The following is a 17,172-nucleotide window of genomic DNA, read 5'->3' as shown; positions in this document are numbered from 1 at the left end:
TTTTTATCTGATTCTACATATTTGTATTGATGAAAATTAAAATGATGGATACAGTACATGTGTGAAAACAAAAAGAAATAGAAAGAAAAAGGAAAATGAATGGAAGATGGATATATGTTTTGACTTGGATGGTTTAATTTAGTGTTGACATGCAAATTGAAAGTGAAAAAGGGTCAAAGTTGGGGGTTGAACTGCTTTTGCACTCCTTATCACGTAACGATCGATCCACAGGAGGAGTTGTGGATGTTGTTGAGCTCATAAACGTCGACGTGGAACAAAATAACTGGTTTTGAAATGTACATCTGGTTGGCCCCATCCCCGAAGATTCATCTTTCTATATCAATCATATTCTCTGTTGGTCGCGCACACAGCCAATCATGTTATGGGGTCTTTATGTAGGTTAACTTGTACAACTATTAGTTGGCACGTATTTGTATATTTTATAAAGCGATTTTAATTACAGTAGCACGTTCATATATTACTAACAGTCGCTCATGGAACAGTCTCTTTGTTTATTTTGATTAGTTTATCGTCTTCTGCACTTTTGGGATATAAGTGTCCCAGGCAGCACAGTTTGGTTCTCTCCATTTGAACGCTGGACATTATTAAGGAGTTTGTTTATCTGCACACCAAAACAGATAATTTGTTTTCCCCTTTTTCAATTTCTTCCGTTCATTGCGAAAAAACCACCGAGTAATTTCGTTCTCTCCATTCGTGAATGATAAAACAAAAGAGGTCTTTTGTATGCGCGAAAACACATGCAGAAAACCTAGTTTCTAAAGTTATCCTTTTTTATGATATTTATTTGCAAGGAAGGTCAGCCCCACCAAGATGTATCTTAGTAAAGACTTGTCCTAGGCCAGTTCCCTGTTTCTTGGGCTGTCTTTTGGTTTTTGGGGGGGGGGGGGGGGTGGGTTACATGTATATTTCTAATATATTTTTTTTGGGTGGATATATATGTTAATTAGGACATCTACCCAAGCGAGAAAGCGGCCATTTGCATTTTAAGAATAAAAAAATAATTTGGAGACCAAATGATTTTTTTTTTTTTAAGTGTCAATAACAACTCACCAAATAAAATACACCTAAATATATATACTCTAGTCTAGATTGATTACGTAATGCAAGTAGTGGGTATTATCTTCATCTTCAACCCAATTGTGTTTGAATTTTAAATTCTTCCCATCCCCTTAGTCTAGTTTAAACTTGTAATATCGTTTGTAATAAAAAAAATTGATTAGCAAAAACTAATTAATGAAGAATGTTTATACCATACTTAGGGCCTCCGTATTTAGATCTCGTACAAATACTTGGGGGATTTAAATGTAATTATGTAATAAAGGAAAAGGTAAATATGTAATAAGTGACGAGCCCTTCTTCTATAAAATGACTCCTTACCCTCACAATTAGGGGGGTCTCCTCACTTCCAGAGGCCAATTCTTAGGCCTGAGATCCTGACACTCTCTCCCTCACAATCCTCTCAGAAATACAATATCAGTATGGACGTAACCCAAACCTTGGGGTGAATCACGATACATCTTGTGTTATTTACTTTTTGGGGGGGGTGGGTTACATGTATATTTCTAATATATTTTTTTTGGGTGGATATATATGTTAATTAGGACATCTACCCAAGCGAGAAAGCGGCCATTTGCATTTTAAGAATAAAAAAATAATTTGGAGACCAAATGATTATTTTTTTTTAAGTGTCAATAACAACTCACCAAATAAAATACACCTAAATATATATACTCTAGTCTAGATTGATTACGTAATGCAAGTAGTGGGTATTATCTTCATCTTCAACCCAATTGTGTTTGAATTTTAAATTCTTCCCTTCCCCTTAGTCTAGTTTAAACTTGTAATATTGTTTGTAATAAAAAAAATTGATTAGCAAAAACTAATTAATGAAGAATGTTTATACCATACTTAGGGCCTCCGTATTTAGATCTCGTACAAATACTTGGGGGATTTAAATGTAATTATGTAATAAAGGAAAAGGTAAATATGTAATAAGTGACGAGCCTTTCTTCTATAAAATGACTCATCACCCTCACAATTAGGGGGGTCTCCTCACTTCCAGAGGCCAATTCTTAGGCCTGAGATCCTGACACTCTCTCCCTCACAATCCTCTCAGAAATACAATATCAGTATGGACGTAGCCCAAACCTTGGGGTGAACCACGATACATCTTGTGTTATTTACTTTCTTGCAGATTCACAGTCGGATTTACGTTGTTCTAAGACCTCCGGTTTTGTGCATCAACATTTGGCGCCGTCTGTGGGAAACGACACGAAAAGTTGTGTCGGTTCTCTTTCATTTTTTCCACCTCCGTCGTGGATCTGCAAAACCTAAAAACCAAACCAACAAACAACAGAGAGAGCAAGAAGAAAGAGAGAGACATAATGGGAATAATGGAAGAAGCTCATAACGCGCGGGTCTTAGGGTTGGGTCAGCAAGTTCTAGTCTTGGCCCACAGTTTTGGCACCAATCAATCAGTCTGGAAACACCTCGTCCCCCACCTCGTCCACGAGAACCGCGTCGTTATGTACAACAACATGGGCGCCGGAACCACCAACCCTGAATACTTCGACTTCGAGCGCTACTCCACCCTCTTCGGCTACACCTACGACCTTCTCGCCATTCTTGAGGAGCTTCATGTCGAGTCATGCATCTTTGTCGTCCATTCCGCCTCCGACATGGTCTGCGTCATCGCTGCAGTCACCCAACCCTCGCAAAACTCTCTCTGAACCAGCCATGGCCGCGCTGCAGTACAACTTCAGTCAGGAACCAAATCTCCAGATCTCCTCGCAGCAGCGCCATTGTCGAAGTTAACACCCTCGAGCAAGCCAAGCTCGCCGAAGACGCCAGCGCTTACTCTATCATCGTCTTCGACCCATTTCACAACCCGAGGTCCGTCTACGACGAGATGACCGAGCGCCAGCTGGGGAAAGAGAGGATCAAGGAGGAGATTATTGCGGGGTTTGCTTGCATGAAGGCGGGCTCTCAAAACGGAGGAGATGAGAGAGCTCAAGCTGGAGCGGGAAATCACTATGCAAAGACCCTTTAGCGAGATCTTCATCGTCGTCTGCAACCACGTCGTCCAGGACCTCTAGCGGTTCCTGGTTGGTGGGTTCTATGAGGCCTATTAGGAGCCGAAAGCTCCAAATTCAAAGAGGAGTGAGGTGCGAGATGGCTGCTTCTTCCGATGCTTCTGCTGCTGCGGTTCAGTCTGTCGTTTCCAATATCTCCGTTCTTGAGCAGCTCAAGACCTTTGCAGCTGACAGAATGATGGACTTACCGCTCAGATAAGATTCTTTTTTTTTCTTTTTTATTTTACTTTGTCATCATTACGTGTCCCACCCCGAGTGCATGGACAGGACTCCATTTCTGTTGTCATCATTACGTGTCCGACCCCAAGTATTTTATGATCTTTCTTATGCTTTCCCACTGTGGGAGTTTGAGTCATATATTTTGCTGTCTGGTCAAGTTTTGAATGAGTAGGGTAACACCACTGACAACGAAAATGGTGAGAATGTGCTCGAGTCAGAGGACCCCATACTCAAGAAATCGGAGAGGCAGTGGAAACATAATAGAAAAAGAAAAAGATGATGTTATTAAAGAATATTTCAGAAAAAGAGAAAAAGAAAAGAGCAAAGCAGAAAGTGAAAAGAAAAAGAAAGGCTGCATGTGAGTATGTTTGCATGTGAAAAGGAAAAGCATGGATTTATCCCTCAGACAGCTCAACCACTCCCACAAAAGCAAAGCAGAAAGCAAAAGAAGATAAAAAGAAGCAGACATAATCGCGGTGGTGATAGCATTATGGGCGTGACCCATTGAGCAAAAGGTCAGATTTATTTTTTAATGATGTAATTTATTTTTATTATCTTTCGGAGACATCTGTATAAACCCCATCAGAGGGTAATTAAAAAAACGGCAAGCCCAAAATAATGGGCTGGAATGTCATATGGAGGGCGAAGGCTCGTATGCCCAAAAAAGCCAGGCCCTATGACTCCAAATTTATTCGGCACCCTACCGCTATTATCACCAACCAGGTGATCAAAAGTACGCCCAGTACTCCCAAAATTATTCGGCAACCTGCCGCTATTATCACCAACCAGGTGATCAAAAATACGTCCAGTACTCCAAAATTATATATGAGCATCATTCATGTCATTCATACATAAACATTCATGAACATCACTCATGACAATCATACATAAACATTCATGATCATCACTCATGTCAACATCCATGAGCATCACTCATGTCAATCAACATAAACATTCATAAGCATCACTCTTGTCAATCAGCTTCAAAAGCTTCATTTACAAAAGCTCTAGCTTCAAAAGCTTCATTTACAGAGCTTCAGCTTCAAAAGCTTCATTTACAGAGCTCTAGCTTCAAAAGCTTTATTTACAGAGCTCTAACTTCAAAAGCTTCATTTACAAAAGCTCTAGCTTCAAAAGCTTCATTTACAGAGCTCCAGCTTCAAAAGCTTCATTTACAAAAGCTTCAGCTTCAAAGCTTCACTTGCAAAGCTTCACTACAAAGCTTCAGTGCAGGGTATACAAATACCGCCTCCAAACAACCGCCACTTCAGCCCATACATGGATTCAATTTGAAGTCTCCAGCCAACAGACTCTATTGACCAAAGACTTGGGGGACTACATTATGTACCATATATTAGGCATCAACTGGGCCTTATGAAAAATACTTGGGGGACTTAGCCCATTATTCATGTACTGAGGAGCGAGCTCTTATTTTATAAAAAGGACTCCATCACCTTCATTAGAGAGCATCGCCGCCAGCTGAGCAACCGCCTCGCTACGAGCATCACTCTTAACCCATTATTCATGTACTGAAGATCGAGCCCTTATTTTATAAAAGGGACTCCCTCACCTTCATTAGAGAGCATCGCCGCCAGCTGAGCAACCGCTTCACCGCGAGCATCACTCTAGCCCATGATTTATGTATTGATGAGCGAGCCCTTATTCTATAAAAATGACTCCCTCACCATCATTAGAGAGCGTCAACTCTAACCCATCATTCATGTATTGAGGAGCGATCCCTTATTCTATAAAAGGGACTCACTCACCTTCAATGCCACAAGCCGAGCCAACCAAGGCAACATAAGCCACGAGCCGAGCAGCTTCGCAGCATGTGCTACTTCTAGTTGAGCATCATTTCAGATTGAGCACCGCCTCACATCGAGCATCAGTTCAAGATAACATCTAGTTACTTCGACCCACACATGGACTGAATTTCAAGTTTCCAGCCAAAAGACTCTCTTGATTGAAGACTTGGGGGACTATTGTTTATACCATACTTAGGGCCTCCGTATTTAGATATCGTACATGTACTCGGGGGACTTAAATGTAATTATGTAATAAAGGAAGAGGCAAATATGTAATAAGTGAGGAGCCCTTATTCTATAAAAAGGACTCATCACCCTCACAATTAGGAGGGCCTCCTCACTTCCAGAGGCCAATTCTTAGGCTTGAGATCCTCACACTCTCTACCTCACAATCCTCTCAGAAATACAATATCAGTGTGGACGTAACCCAAACCTTGGGGTGAACCACGATACATCTTGTGTTATTTACTTTCTTGCAGATTCACGGTCGGATTTACGTTGTTCTAAGACCTCTGGTTTTGTGCATCAACAAAGAATTACAAATGTTTATTTTTTTTTATTTGACAAAGGGTAAATTACATTACCAACAAATAACAAATTACATTACCAACAAATAACAAGTACAACAAAAACCAAAATACAATTTAAGCACAAAAGAAAAGATGGGCTGCGAAAACATAGAAGACAAAGCCTAAATCCAGCCTTTGAGCCTAACCCGCACAAAAAACAAACAACACATAAATAACCCTAAACTAGGATATTACACCGGCAAGAACCCTAGAACTGAAGAAGAAAAAGGCCGCATCATCCTCCAAAGACCAACAAATCAACCGCCGCCACGAAACCGAAGAAGCACGCAGGAAGAAAGATCAATTGTAGAATCAAATTAATTGCTTATTGTAGCCGCTGATTGAAGATGATTGTATACATGTAATGTTCTATATGTGGCATTAAACAAACAAATAAGCCAATATGAACACAAACAAGCCAAGGAATTATAGGAAAATTAATTTTATTTGAACCTAAATAACATTTTTCTACACTCAGCTTACTCTCTACACCCATATTATTTTTTACTAAACTAAAAATATCTCTTTAAACCCAAATTTATTACCTAAACTACCCTCATAAACCCAATTCAATATACAAATTTATATTTACACCCATTCAAAAATTAAAAAAAACAACATAAATTCATTAAACTTTTAAACTTTCTAGGCTAAAATATTTTCTTATGCAGTAACGTACCTGGAAACTGATTGCATCTCCGCTAGCCAACCACTCGTGCAACGGTCACAAGAAGCCCTTGGTGGAGTCGATGGGAGACCTACTCTTAGTTGATAGACATTCGGATTACAACCACAAATGTAAAACTGTTGGCCACAGATTTAGGATCTTCAAGTTGGAGGCAAATGAGAAGAAATGGGTTGAGCTTGGGGCGGAAGTTTTGGATGATCGAATATTGGTGCTGGGGGATGACGGCTGCTACTTCGTGTCTAGTCGGGATTTCCCTGGATGCGAGGGGAGAAGCATGTATATCAACAAGCCTTGGAATGAGAAGTCATATAAGCATGAGCTAGCAAGAATGCTATCCCGATTCGGAGTGTTCAACTTAGATTCTGGCAGCAGCAACATCTTGCGGCTAGCGGATCTTCCAAGTTCCGAGAACATGTTTTTCCTGTCCCCAACTTGGACTTGGCCTGCAGACAAGCCATACTCTCGCAAACACGATCACGGGGAAGATTCCAGATCAACTTCAGAACCGACGACGAAGAGGAGGAAGATCTACGTGTCACTATAAGCGGTGAGATACTTGTATTAAAAAATTAACTTAAAAAATAAAATTTTCCTCCATTTATATAATGACACGTGAACACAATAAAAATTTAATTTTCCTTCATTTATATAATGATACGTGAGCACAAATGGTGTTTTGGGATGCAAACAAGCACCGGCAGAGAAAAACAATAGAAGGGATGGTAGTAGGATAAACAAAAAGTGATGATACTGTTTAATGGGTTTATTGATAAATTTGAGTTTTATTATTAATTTCATTTTGTACTTAATAGTAATTATGCAATCCGGTAAAATAGAGAATTAACAATTTAAATTTAAGTTTGGGGTAGAAAAAAGTTACATGGTTTAAATAAAATTTCCTTTATAAGAAAGGTCAAAAGTCTTGATTTGCATCATATATATTTCTATCATAATTCAATACTTTATTACAATTGTATGTACATTGAGATAAACATCATCCATTAATTTATACACATACATGTAGGAAATGGAACCTTCGACATCAGTAGTCCATATTTGACAACTTCCACGGTTCCTAACCAAATGATTTCCTTTTTGTTAATTCCCAGAAGGTCCCAAAACCTCACTTATTTAAATTTAATTAATTTTCCTGTATCTAGAAGAACCTCACTTATTGTAATCAAGCGAGTCGTCGTCACATGAACAACGTGTTCGCTTTTAAAAATACATGGAAGAACCGCGCTTTCAATTCAGGCTGTCATACAAAGCATATAATATGTGGTTATATATAGACCTAAATCCTTCCCAAACCAAAACCATCATTATTTTTACTTACTAAATTGGAAACAATTACTCAGCGAGCAATGGCAAGCATCCCGAACCACGAAAACTCATGGGCCGATCAGTGGGACTACAACCCCGATCCTCTTCCGGCTTCCGACACCAAGAGCTCCGGCGGCGGTGCAAAGGCGAAATATGGTAAAAAAGTGGAGGAAGGGTTTGGGAAGACGAAGGCAGTTGCAGCAAACGGCATGAACAAAGTGAAGGTCGGGACTCAATTTGGGTTCCACTGGATCAAGGACAAGTGCCAGAAGACTACCGGAAAACAGTAGGGCTACGTACATATACAGCTACACAGCTTGATCGTTCTCTGATTTTTGTGACCTTCTGTATGTTGTTTTTGTTGTATATTTTGTACACGGATTCGATTGTCTATACTCTGGTTAATAAATGATTTTTTGATTTGTATCCGAACAGGAGTAAGAATTTATGGTTTTTTTATACAACTTTTAACTCAGTTTATGATTCAAATTCTTTTTCTTATATATTACTACTGAATTTAAACTAGTCGAGGCCAAACAGAGCTTTGTTTCTTGGTCACAAATCGACTTAATTAGTTGATTCATGATACCTAACAATCTCCAGCACTTTGGATCAAATCACAATTTATCCATCCACGACGAATCGTTTGAACTATCCGTTGTTTCTAAGCGCCATCATTCAATTAGTTGGAAAACCTCATATACAATTCCACCCATGGGACCCATCCGTTGTTTAACAAGGTGGTTAAATTGAGGACGATATAAACACTATACCGGATTTCATACTGATTTCACCTTGCTCTGATGCACAGAAACAAAGACATTATAAAAAAACTTAATTAACTAATTAACCTACACAGTATTAATCTATGCGTATTGCTGAAGCTCTCCATACTTGCACGCTTCTGCAACAAGAAATATAACATAAACAGCCTACGAAATTATGAAAACCGATTTGCTTATTTAACAAGAAAACATAATTTCAAAATAAACTATTTAATCTGTTGGTAATTAAGTTGGGCATGTTCTTGTTGACTTATCGTAAAAAATTGAACCGTCTTTGACCCCGGACAAAAAATGTGGAACCTTCCAAGAAGGTTCAACGACGTCAGTTGTTTAATTGTGTGTGAGAAGAGAGAAGGTTCTTCTGTTCCTTTGGGACACTTTCTGTTTTCTGTTATGTGATTACTTGGAATACAAGCAAATCTATTCACTCCCAAGAAAACTCTTTTTCTGCATTTCAACTGAGTGTGGATGGAATCGACTGGGCCAAATCGAACGCCGCAGCCAGATCAAGGGTACAGCAGCAACCAAGACTCGGCTTCAGTTTCCGAGACCAAGACAAGCTCCGGTGACGGCTCCAAGGTTAGCCATACTAAAAAGGTGGAAGAAGGGCTTGAAAGAATAAAAAATGTGGCATCAAATGGTATGAATAGGGTTAAAATAGCAGCTCATTTGGGCATTAAATTGGATCAAGGGCAGGTACAAGTCGAGCCGAAAGCAGTAGCAGCAAGCAACCATTGAAAGAAGTTACCCACAATCCTTCGATATTCCCCTTTTTAATTTAGGTTAGTTGTGTGTGTCGTACAGATTTGAGATGTTATAGTTGGTTGATTTCTTCGTTTCCAAGTCATGCTTTGATTCATTTTGCTGTTGAAACTTGTTTCTCTTGGGCATAAACGGAAGTGTGTGAGGAATGTATGCCCGGTTGCATGATAGAATCTCTCCGACTACATGTCTTAACGCAAAACAAATAAATATCTTGCACAACCAAGTCAGACACAGTATGTGCCAAAAAAGCAAACTATACAAACCATTTTGATATAACAAAGTTTGTAAACATATTTCCTTCCTTGATCCACAAATTATATACATTTATTTAGCTAAAGAGAAACAAAGAAAGAAAATGCTCGGCTCCTTACTCATATGTCTTTTGAATTTTTTCTCAAGACACCAACAACTGGATAAGTTATGTCATACATGCCTATGTGGGACGTACAAATCTTGAGGGAATTCAGATTTAGCATCGGGTGGGTCTGTCGTAAGTAGGAGGCAGGGAAGGGCAGTGCTCGTTCATGTTAGCGTATGGCTCTAGGGTGTTATATAGAGGTAGTTCCATCCGGTATTCACCAAGGATCTGGCAGAACGGGAGCTTTTCGTCCTTACCGTTGCACCAACTTGGCAAGCGGGTTTGGTTATCCTCAAAAATCTTAAGCATGTATGCATCACGAATCTGCGAGCAAGTGCAATAAGATGACTTAGAGTGAACTTATGTACTAATATTGGCATGGTGCATTTATGAAAGCGAATGAAAACAAATTAAGTGCAAAATGACTTACAGTGAACTCAGTAACTTGTATAGAGTTGGAAATAGGACCGAAAATCCCGGCTTCTTTATACATTGCAAGAATAAAAGCAACACATGTGGTCGATTTTCCATCACTATATACCCATTCATCTTGTTCAGGAATTGTAAGCAAGTGATCAAAGGCCATTTCGCGGCTTTCAACCTCAGCTAGAATCTCATACAGGTCCAAACCCTACAAGGGAAAACACAGGTGAAAATTGAGAAACAATTCAATATGAAGCAACAACAACAACAACAAAGCCTTTTCCCACTAAGTGGGGTCGGCTAACAATTCAATATGAAGCATGCAGATAAAATACTTGAATAAACATAAAAGATAATTAGAATTCCTAAGCAGACCTCTTATCTTCCATTTCTTAAAAAAACAAAAAAGAAGTAAATGGACTGGCGTACGATGTGAAATAACATGATATATAGTAACCTCAAGTGAAGCACAGTTACCTCTGTACCAAGCCGCTTGTTGAGAGCCTCATTCCACATGTTTGCAGCATACGCAGGCTGTATTCTGGTCCACATAGACATGACAGAAACAACCTGAAAACAGGAGCTTCCATTTAGGATAAAAACTTAATAAAACCAAACATGCTACATCCAAAAAACCATACATACCTAGGTAGTACAAGTGTGGATACTAATCATAATATGCATTATGAAGCTTGTGTGCGCATGTGCAATAACAATATAAAATAAACCGACATCCAACACAATGAGACTGCACTTCATTTACAAACAATTTCTATAATGCTTATTGTACTAGACCCTATAAATTTTCAAAGAAGTAAATGCCATACCAAGTGAGTATCAAGAGGAGGAGGAAAGTTGTCGGCCATGGTGTCAATCCAGCTAAATATCATGTTGTGATAACCATATGGCTTCCCTGACATGCTCCGAGCATATTCCCATGCTGCAGTAGAGTTGAATTTTGCACGCAACTCTGGATGCAAGGGAAGCAAGGCTATTTGTGGATTAGAACTATCCTTGAGTGCCAACTCCCACCACTCATCCCATGGAACCACTGCTATAATCTCTTCACCCTGCAATATTAATACATTTAAATTACAAAAAGAAAAAAACTAAGCACAATAACTCTACAAAAAGAAACGAACTGAGCAAAGTTGAAGATAATTAAGAATCTGTGCTAGGTTGTCATCTATTTGATTCTGTCCCTAAACAAACGCTCATCATATGCTTATCACTATGATCCTAATTCAACTATCACCACTCTTAGCAATAACCAAAACATTTAGCTTAATTTCTCTTCCAAATAAATCCAAAACCCACGAAATGAGTTGCTTCCATAAGCTTCAACTCAATGTACAATTGGTCCTGAAACCGTAACTTGTAGAAAACTAGGGCAATACCAATTGAAAATAAGGGATAAAAGGCAACAAAAAAAAACCTACACCATAAAATCCAGACCCAACAAGCAAAAAAAAAAAACATGAAATGTACATGGTGATCTTTATTTACTAAAGCTATATACCATAGGGTGGACTTGTGCCGCACTATCCTCAACATTTTTTCCTTTATGAGCTACAGTACGTCCTTAACCCAATTCAAATTCATAACACTGTTTGAACACAAGGACAGTGCAACCTTTAGTACTATAATATACTGAAAAAAATTGTGACATACTACTCTTTATATTTAACTACTATGTGCTACAAAGGTCCTCAATGTGATACCCTTTCATTCTCATGTCCGGATTCACCAACCCATAGATTGCCCATCTCATCCTTCAAGCACACTGCTGTATGGCCAGCAAATGCTCCCGTTACCCATTTTTCCAAGGTCTCAAATCCACCCCATCTACCACGGATCTTTGAAACTGCTAGAAAATCACCAGAATGAACATCTGCGGGATTTATGGTTGTTTGCCACGGCTGAGAACGTTTTTCAAATGTTGCACCCATGTGCTTCTTCAAAAAATCCAAGTTTGCATTTTGGCCCCATGCAGTGTTAGAAAACAGAGGCAAAACATCTATCAAAGACAGCATTGTCCCCAGCATCCCTGATGGCATGAGAAACACAGAGACCCCGTGCTGCTTTACCTGCTCAACAGTCATCACAGTGTGTCAACTCGAATCAAATAAGTTTTCCTAGCTTATCGAAACAGATTACAGATGAATTTCATACATATTCCAACTCTGCAGATTCTTCCCACGAGTTGAACTTCAAAGTATGTTCTCGAGCAGAGAAGTAATAATCCCATGTAATACGATACGGTGTTGCAAAAACATAAAGATCCATACAGGCCCAGCTGTGTGCCTCAGAAGTCTGCAGATTAAAATTTGATAAACCATCCCCATTAACAATAAATTCTACAACTTAAAGTCCAAACCATGAATACCATAAACTGATTTCAGCTTGCCATTTACGCAGTTGAAAACAAAACCAATGAAAAATTGTAGGAAATGCATTCAATTACTCAAACACTAACAAATTTCAAAATTTATAGAACAAAAGCAAAAGATTGAACCTTTAGATATAGAACGCCACCTCCCAAATCGGGTTTGCCCCGATCCCCTTCGGTGAACTCGAGCCGGGCCTGGTTACCGGAAAAGCAAGCCCCTTCCCATTGAATCGAGCTGTTATCAGGAGTCACCGCCCCAATAAAAGAAGGCAACAAATCCACAGCACTATGGAAATTGTTGAGCACCGGCCACGATATCTGCCTTGGCAGAACCGGAAGCACGTCCTTGATCCTAAGGGGCACCTTCAGAGCGTCCCCAAACCCAAACCCTAACCCTAGCAAGCATAACAGAAGTAATAGCAGCCGTGGAGTGGGGGAAAAGAGAGACATTGATTGATGGTTGGATGGCTAGGATTTTCCGGTAGAGAGAACCCTAACCCTAGAATTTGGGGACGTGAAGCGAAGACGTCGGTCAACAATGGAGTTGAAAGAGGTGGTGATTATCCATGTTGGTTCTTGCTGGAATTTTTTGGAAATTATTTTTGGAATTTTGGGTTTGTTTTTGGATTTTCATTGACCGACCTTGATTTTGTTTTGGCTAGTTCGGACGTTTCAACGTTCCACGTAGGCGGGAGCCGCGGGAATGCTGGCTACGTTCTGTTACGTCCGTTGGATGATTAGTATGAAACGACATCGTTTGGTCCATAAGTTTACTGAAATCCTTAATCGTGAAAATCAAGAATAACTTCAATCTTTAAAATTCGAATATCGTGAATAACGAATTCGATACCAAATAAGGCTGCTCATTTTGTGGTTTTACTGAACTTTCCCTCTCCTCAATGAAAAAATATTGATGTACTAAAATATAAAAAAACACGTTATGTTTGAAAACTTTTTCGTAAAATTATTTATAAAAAAAAGCACGCACACATTTTTAATCGAAAAAGCTAAAGAGAAACACATTTTTAATCAGCAAAGTTCTAACTGCATACAACAGATGTATACATCATGAACTGAACGTATATAATTGATGTCATACAAACTGACCACCATTTGAAGAGAACGTCGTTACGAAACGGGTCTCATCTACCTTGATAACTTGCCCTCCTTTTCGTCAAGAGACGCGCCGGCGATCTTTAAAACAATGCATATGATTTTAGGCCGACCAATTTGACATCCCATAGAGGAAGCAATTTGAGTGGAAAGGAAGAACAAGAACACTGTCTTCCACCGCCATCGGTTGCCTGAATGGATTTAACTGAATCTACAAGGCAGAGGCAAGAATTTTGGTATGATCAGATTAAGCAGTTGCGGTTTAATGCAATACTATAATAACAGTTGAGTAAGGTTGACGCACAGGGATATTGAGAGGATGGCCAAGTTACGCTGCTTATGCAACGAGCTCCAAGATGACAAGCTTCTTTGCAGTAATCGGAAAATACCGCTGGGATGTTCATATCCTTTATTAACCCCTGAAACACACAGCCATGCAACCAACTAAATTAAGAGAAAAGGATTAAAATAACGGAACCAAAACAAGAGATGATTAGGTATCAAAAACTGACAATAGTCGGTGACCAGCTTGAATACGCAGCAATTCCTGCATTTGGAGCAATGACTGAGGGGATGAATCCTACACACATTTGAGAAGTCATGAGAAACCACAAAATGGAAAACCGATAAGGCTAAAGAGACAAGAATACAACCTTAGTTATATCCATGTAACGGTCATGATAAAAGCCGCTTCTAAGGTGCAATGTAACTGCTGAAGGTTCACTAGTATGTACATCCCCACTGACAGTCTCACTTGAGGATTTACAAATGCAATCTCAATCAAGGCAATGAGCATAATCGATTAACGCGACCATCTCGCCATCCTAGCCATCTCAAAAAGTAGAGGCAGAATCAAATATGAATGAGAGATCATTTCTCCACAAGAGTGCAAACACAATTAAGCAATCCTTGTTTTATCTTCATGAGTGAAGTTCAATAAAAAAGGAATGTATATGAATACCAAGCAAAAGATCATATCAAACTATAGAACCAACCTATGCTGTGGAATCGAAGGCCCAACAAGCTCTATATGCATGTTCATGTTAGGGAAAAGCACACGCAACTCTGAGAAGACAGAAAGCTGAAGAAGCTCTTTCTAATGGTAGTAAATCATACCCAACGGAGAAGCTGATTTTATACACAACTGGTTACAAATTGTTCGGGTTTGATTTTATACACAAATTCTAACACTCAACTAAAACACCTATCATACCCAATGGAGAAGCAATGCAACAGGTGAATGCAGCGGGATGGACCTCCGCTCACAGTACTCCTTCCAACCGGTTAAACACTCGGATATCGTAACTGAAGGCTCTGCATGTTGATATTATAAATAAAGGATCTGCAAGTGTAAGTCATAAACCGATAAACATCAACTTCTCTTAAATTATCTTATAAGATGAACAGGACGATACCAGTACAAGGGCAAAATATATTCGAGAGATCCCAAGAATTATTTAACCTGCAAATGGTAAGATTAAGATATAACGGACCGGAATTAGAATCAATGTGGAAAACAATAGAATACAGAGAAATTCAGATGTACCAGGTAGACCATTTCTACAGAAATTAAGATTAACCCAAATTGCTATTATCTTAAATTAAATCTAAAACCATGATTACGATTGCATGATTTACTTAAAGCACAAAAAATCGAAGAGAGAGAGAGAGAGAAGTACCTGGTGAGATACGGAGCAGTAAGCGACGGCTCCACGGCGAGCACATCGTCCGGTGGGTGGGCCCGTGCACCGAGTTCCCAGTCCCTTGCCGGCACAGTCCATCGTTTTCGCAGAAACTCTGCTCTTCCTCCGTTTGAACTTGGATACATTTATACGGTGCGGAGTCCGGCCCACGGACTTCGTATTGGACAATCCTGGGCCTTTTGGAGTCTACCCGTATTTTTAATGAAGTTTGAAGCCCATTAAGGTTTTGTTTGAAAATGTTTCTTTCCTGAATTTTTTTTTTTTTTTTTTTGTTAGAAAGCGCTTTAACTAAAAGTACTCTATTTAGTAGCAGGATTTTTTTTTATTAAACTTCAAAAGCTTCCTAGAGCAAGTGTATCCTTTAAAAAAAAAAAAAAAAAAAAAAACCCTTTCAAATGCTTGGTAAAACTCGGGAAAATAACCTTTTGTATAGAAAGCTGTGTTCTAAAAATCCCCGTCTAGCGCCGCCTAGGCCCTAGGCGGTTGACCACCATCCTGATTAATACCTAGACATTTGAAAATTAAGAAAATGCGCCTAGACCTACTGAGGCACCCATCTAGACCGCCTAGCCCGTCCAGACTCGTCTAGACACCCTCCTAGGTTGTGACTCACTTAGATATAAAATAAATAACTTTCATTTTTCATTTTAGTTTTTCAATAAATTGTAAGAGACTTGTTTAATACTTAAAGGAACACACATTATATATTTGTTCTTCATGTTTTCATTATGTTCTCATAACTCATAATATATATGTCATTCCATTTTGTAGTTTATTATGAAATCATATATATTTTAAGTATAAACAGACACTTATTTATACAAAATATAATAGATTTAATTTAATCCGCTTAGTCCACCTAGCCGCCTAGGCGCTAGGCTCCAGCCCGCCACCCGACTAGCACCTAGCGTTTTTTAAAACCTTGATAGAAAGTACTTCAGGAAATTACACAAGAGCATTCCGTGTTACTAAATAGGGTGTCTACTACTCTGTGTAAATTAGGGTTACAGGCATTCTAACCCATTTTAGTAGAAGAAGCACTTTTTAACATCTGAAAATGCTTTTAGCAATTCTAAAAGGTGGAGTAGTAGTCATTTTCATGCCCTTTTATGAGGAAGATGAGTCAATAAGCAAAATATATATCCCACCTTCTAAGGGGCCGATTTTAGTGGCTGTTACAACATTCTTTTAAGCTTTCGGTCATTTTCTAAGAATCAAACCCAACTGCTGATTTGAGTGATTAATTACTTTAGTAGTTTAAGCATGCACAGACAACACACTAACTTTTCCCACCAAAAACTAAACATTTTGTATTAAAATCAAATGAAAATATATCCAATTATCATCATTATAGTAACAACTTCTTAGTTCTCACAAGTGCCTTCATGTTTGGTACAAAAATTCTGTGCGTCCGCTGTATTGTGCTGAGTTTTTATGTTTAGAGAATTAGGTAATTGATAGTGTTTATTATTTTTCGTAGACAATTGATATTTACTTTACACTAATCTAACTTACAAAAAAAAGAGTTTGAACTCAAAGTTATAAGAAGAGCACATCCATCTCAACCAATGTTTGCTTGGCATGCATTGTTTAAAAAAAAATAGTGATCACAAGTCAACAAGGTTCTCCGTTTTGTGAGGATCAAGGAAAAACGTCTATCGTACACAGCTTTACTTTTACTTTACAAAAAAAAAAAAAAAAACTGTTTCCACGACTGAAACCCGTAACCTTTTGGTATGCGTTGTTTATCCAAAGAAAATTGCTAGCCTACGGCCTACCTGATGAGGTTTTCACCGTTAATTATTCAGCAGCACCTTCCCTAAACGCCATTAGAGTGATCAGATTCCATTTTCCTAATCTTATTAAATAATAATATTTTATATTCCCATAGTATCCCATTCCTCGGTTCAGTCAATTGT

General features: G+C 38.8%; 4 protein-coding genes across 4 annotated transcripts; 2 read left to right on the top strand and 2 right to left on the bottom strand.

Annotated features, from left to right (window-relative positions):
- Positions 1-2,414: 2,414 nt before the first annotated feature.
- On the top strand, positions 2,415-2,750 carry LOC103452354 (probable esterase KAI2). The gene has a single exon (XM_008391850.1). The coding sequence runs from the start codon at positions 2,415-2,417 to the stop codon at positions 2,748-2,750; it is 336 nt and encodes a 111-aa protein (XP_008390072.1).
- Positions 2,751-6,455: 3,705 nt separating this feature from the next.
- Positions 6,456-6,938, top strand: LOC139190761 (F-box protein At2g17036-like). Its single transcript, XM_070811230.1, has one exon. It carries the CDS (start codon positions 6,456-6,458, stop codon positions 6,936-6,938), a length of 483 nt encoding a protein of 160 aa, XP_070667331.1.
- Positions 6,939-9,505: 2,567 nt separating this feature from the next.
- LOC139190361 (uncharacterized) lies at positions 9,506-13,116 on the bottom strand. The gene is made up of 7 exons (XM_070810487.1): positions 12,564-13,116; positions 12,221-12,361; positions 11,770-12,135; positions 10,876-11,118; positions 10,526-10,618; positions 10,056-10,256; positions 9,506-9,949 (listed from the first exon to the last, which is right to left on the bottom strand). Exons 1-7 carry the CDS (start codon positions 12,885-12,887, stop codon positions 9,737-9,739), a joined length of 1,581 nt encoding a protein of 526 aa, XP_070666588.1. The 5' UTR covers positions 12,888-13,116; the 3' UTR covers positions 9,506-9,736.
- A 537-nt stretch (positions 13,117-13,653) lies between these two features.
- LOC103452353 (uncharacterized) lies at positions 13,654-15,378 on the bottom strand. The gene is made up of 6 exons (XM_070811229.1): positions 15,230-15,378; positions 14,966-15,012; positions 14,764-14,864; positions 14,063-14,182; positions 13,883-13,969; positions 13,654-13,761 (listed from the first exon to the last, which is right to left on the bottom strand). Exons 1-6 carry the CDS (start codon positions 15,376-15,378, stop codon positions 13,654-13,656), a joined length of 612 nt encoding a protein of 203 aa, XP_070667330.1.
- Positions 15,379-17,172: the final 1,794 nt, after the last annotated feature.

Source organism: Malus domestica, chromosome 13 (assembly GCF_042453785.1).
Source record: "Malus domestica chromosome 13, GDT2T_hap1".
Lineage (NCBI taxonomy): Eukaryota > Viridiplantae > Streptophyta > Magnoliopsida > Rosales > Rosaceae > Malus > Malus domestica.
This window is presented reverse-complemented; position numbering and strand designations above follow the sequence as displayed.

What these genes read in the sequence shown, in the direction of transcription:
- LOC139190761 (XM_070811230.1), top strand. Translation starts at nt 6,456, where the DNA reads ATGGGAGACCTACTCTTAGTTGATAGACATTCGGATTACAACCACAAA.
- LOC139190361 (XM_070810487.1), bottom strand. Translation starts at nt 12,887, where the DNA reads ATGTCTCTCTTTTCCCCCACTCCACGGCTGCTATTACTTCTGTTATGC. An exon ending in AATCTGCAGAGTTGGAATAT is followed by an intron (nt 12,136 to 12,220) that starts GTATGAAATTCA and finishes ACTGTTGAGCAG; the next exon opens with GTAAAGCAGCACGGGGTCTC. An exon ending in ACAAGCGGCTTGGTACAGAG is followed by an intron (nt 10,257 to 10,525) that starts GTAACTGTGCTT and finishes TTTCCCTTGTAG; the next exon opens with GGTTTGGACCTGTATGAGAT.
- LOC103452353 (XM_070811229.1), bottom strand. Translation starts at nt 15,378, where the DNA reads ATGTATCCAAGTTCAAACGGAGGAAGAGCAGAGTTTCTGCGAAAACGA. An exon ending in ACTGCTCCGTATCTCACCAG is followed by an intron (nt 15,013 to 15,229) that starts GTACTTCTCTCT and finishes TACCATTTGCAG; the next exon opens with GTTAAATAATTCTTGGGATC. An exon ending in TTGCATTGCTTCTCCATTGG is followed by an intron (nt 14,183 to 14,763) that starts GTATGATAGGTG and finishes TTGTCTCTTTAG; the next exon opens with CCTTATCGGTTTTCCATTTT.
- LOC103452354 (XM_008391850.1), top strand. Translation starts at nt 2,415, where the DNA reads ATGGAAGAAGCTCATAACGCGCGGGTCTTAGGGTTGGGTCAGCAAGTT.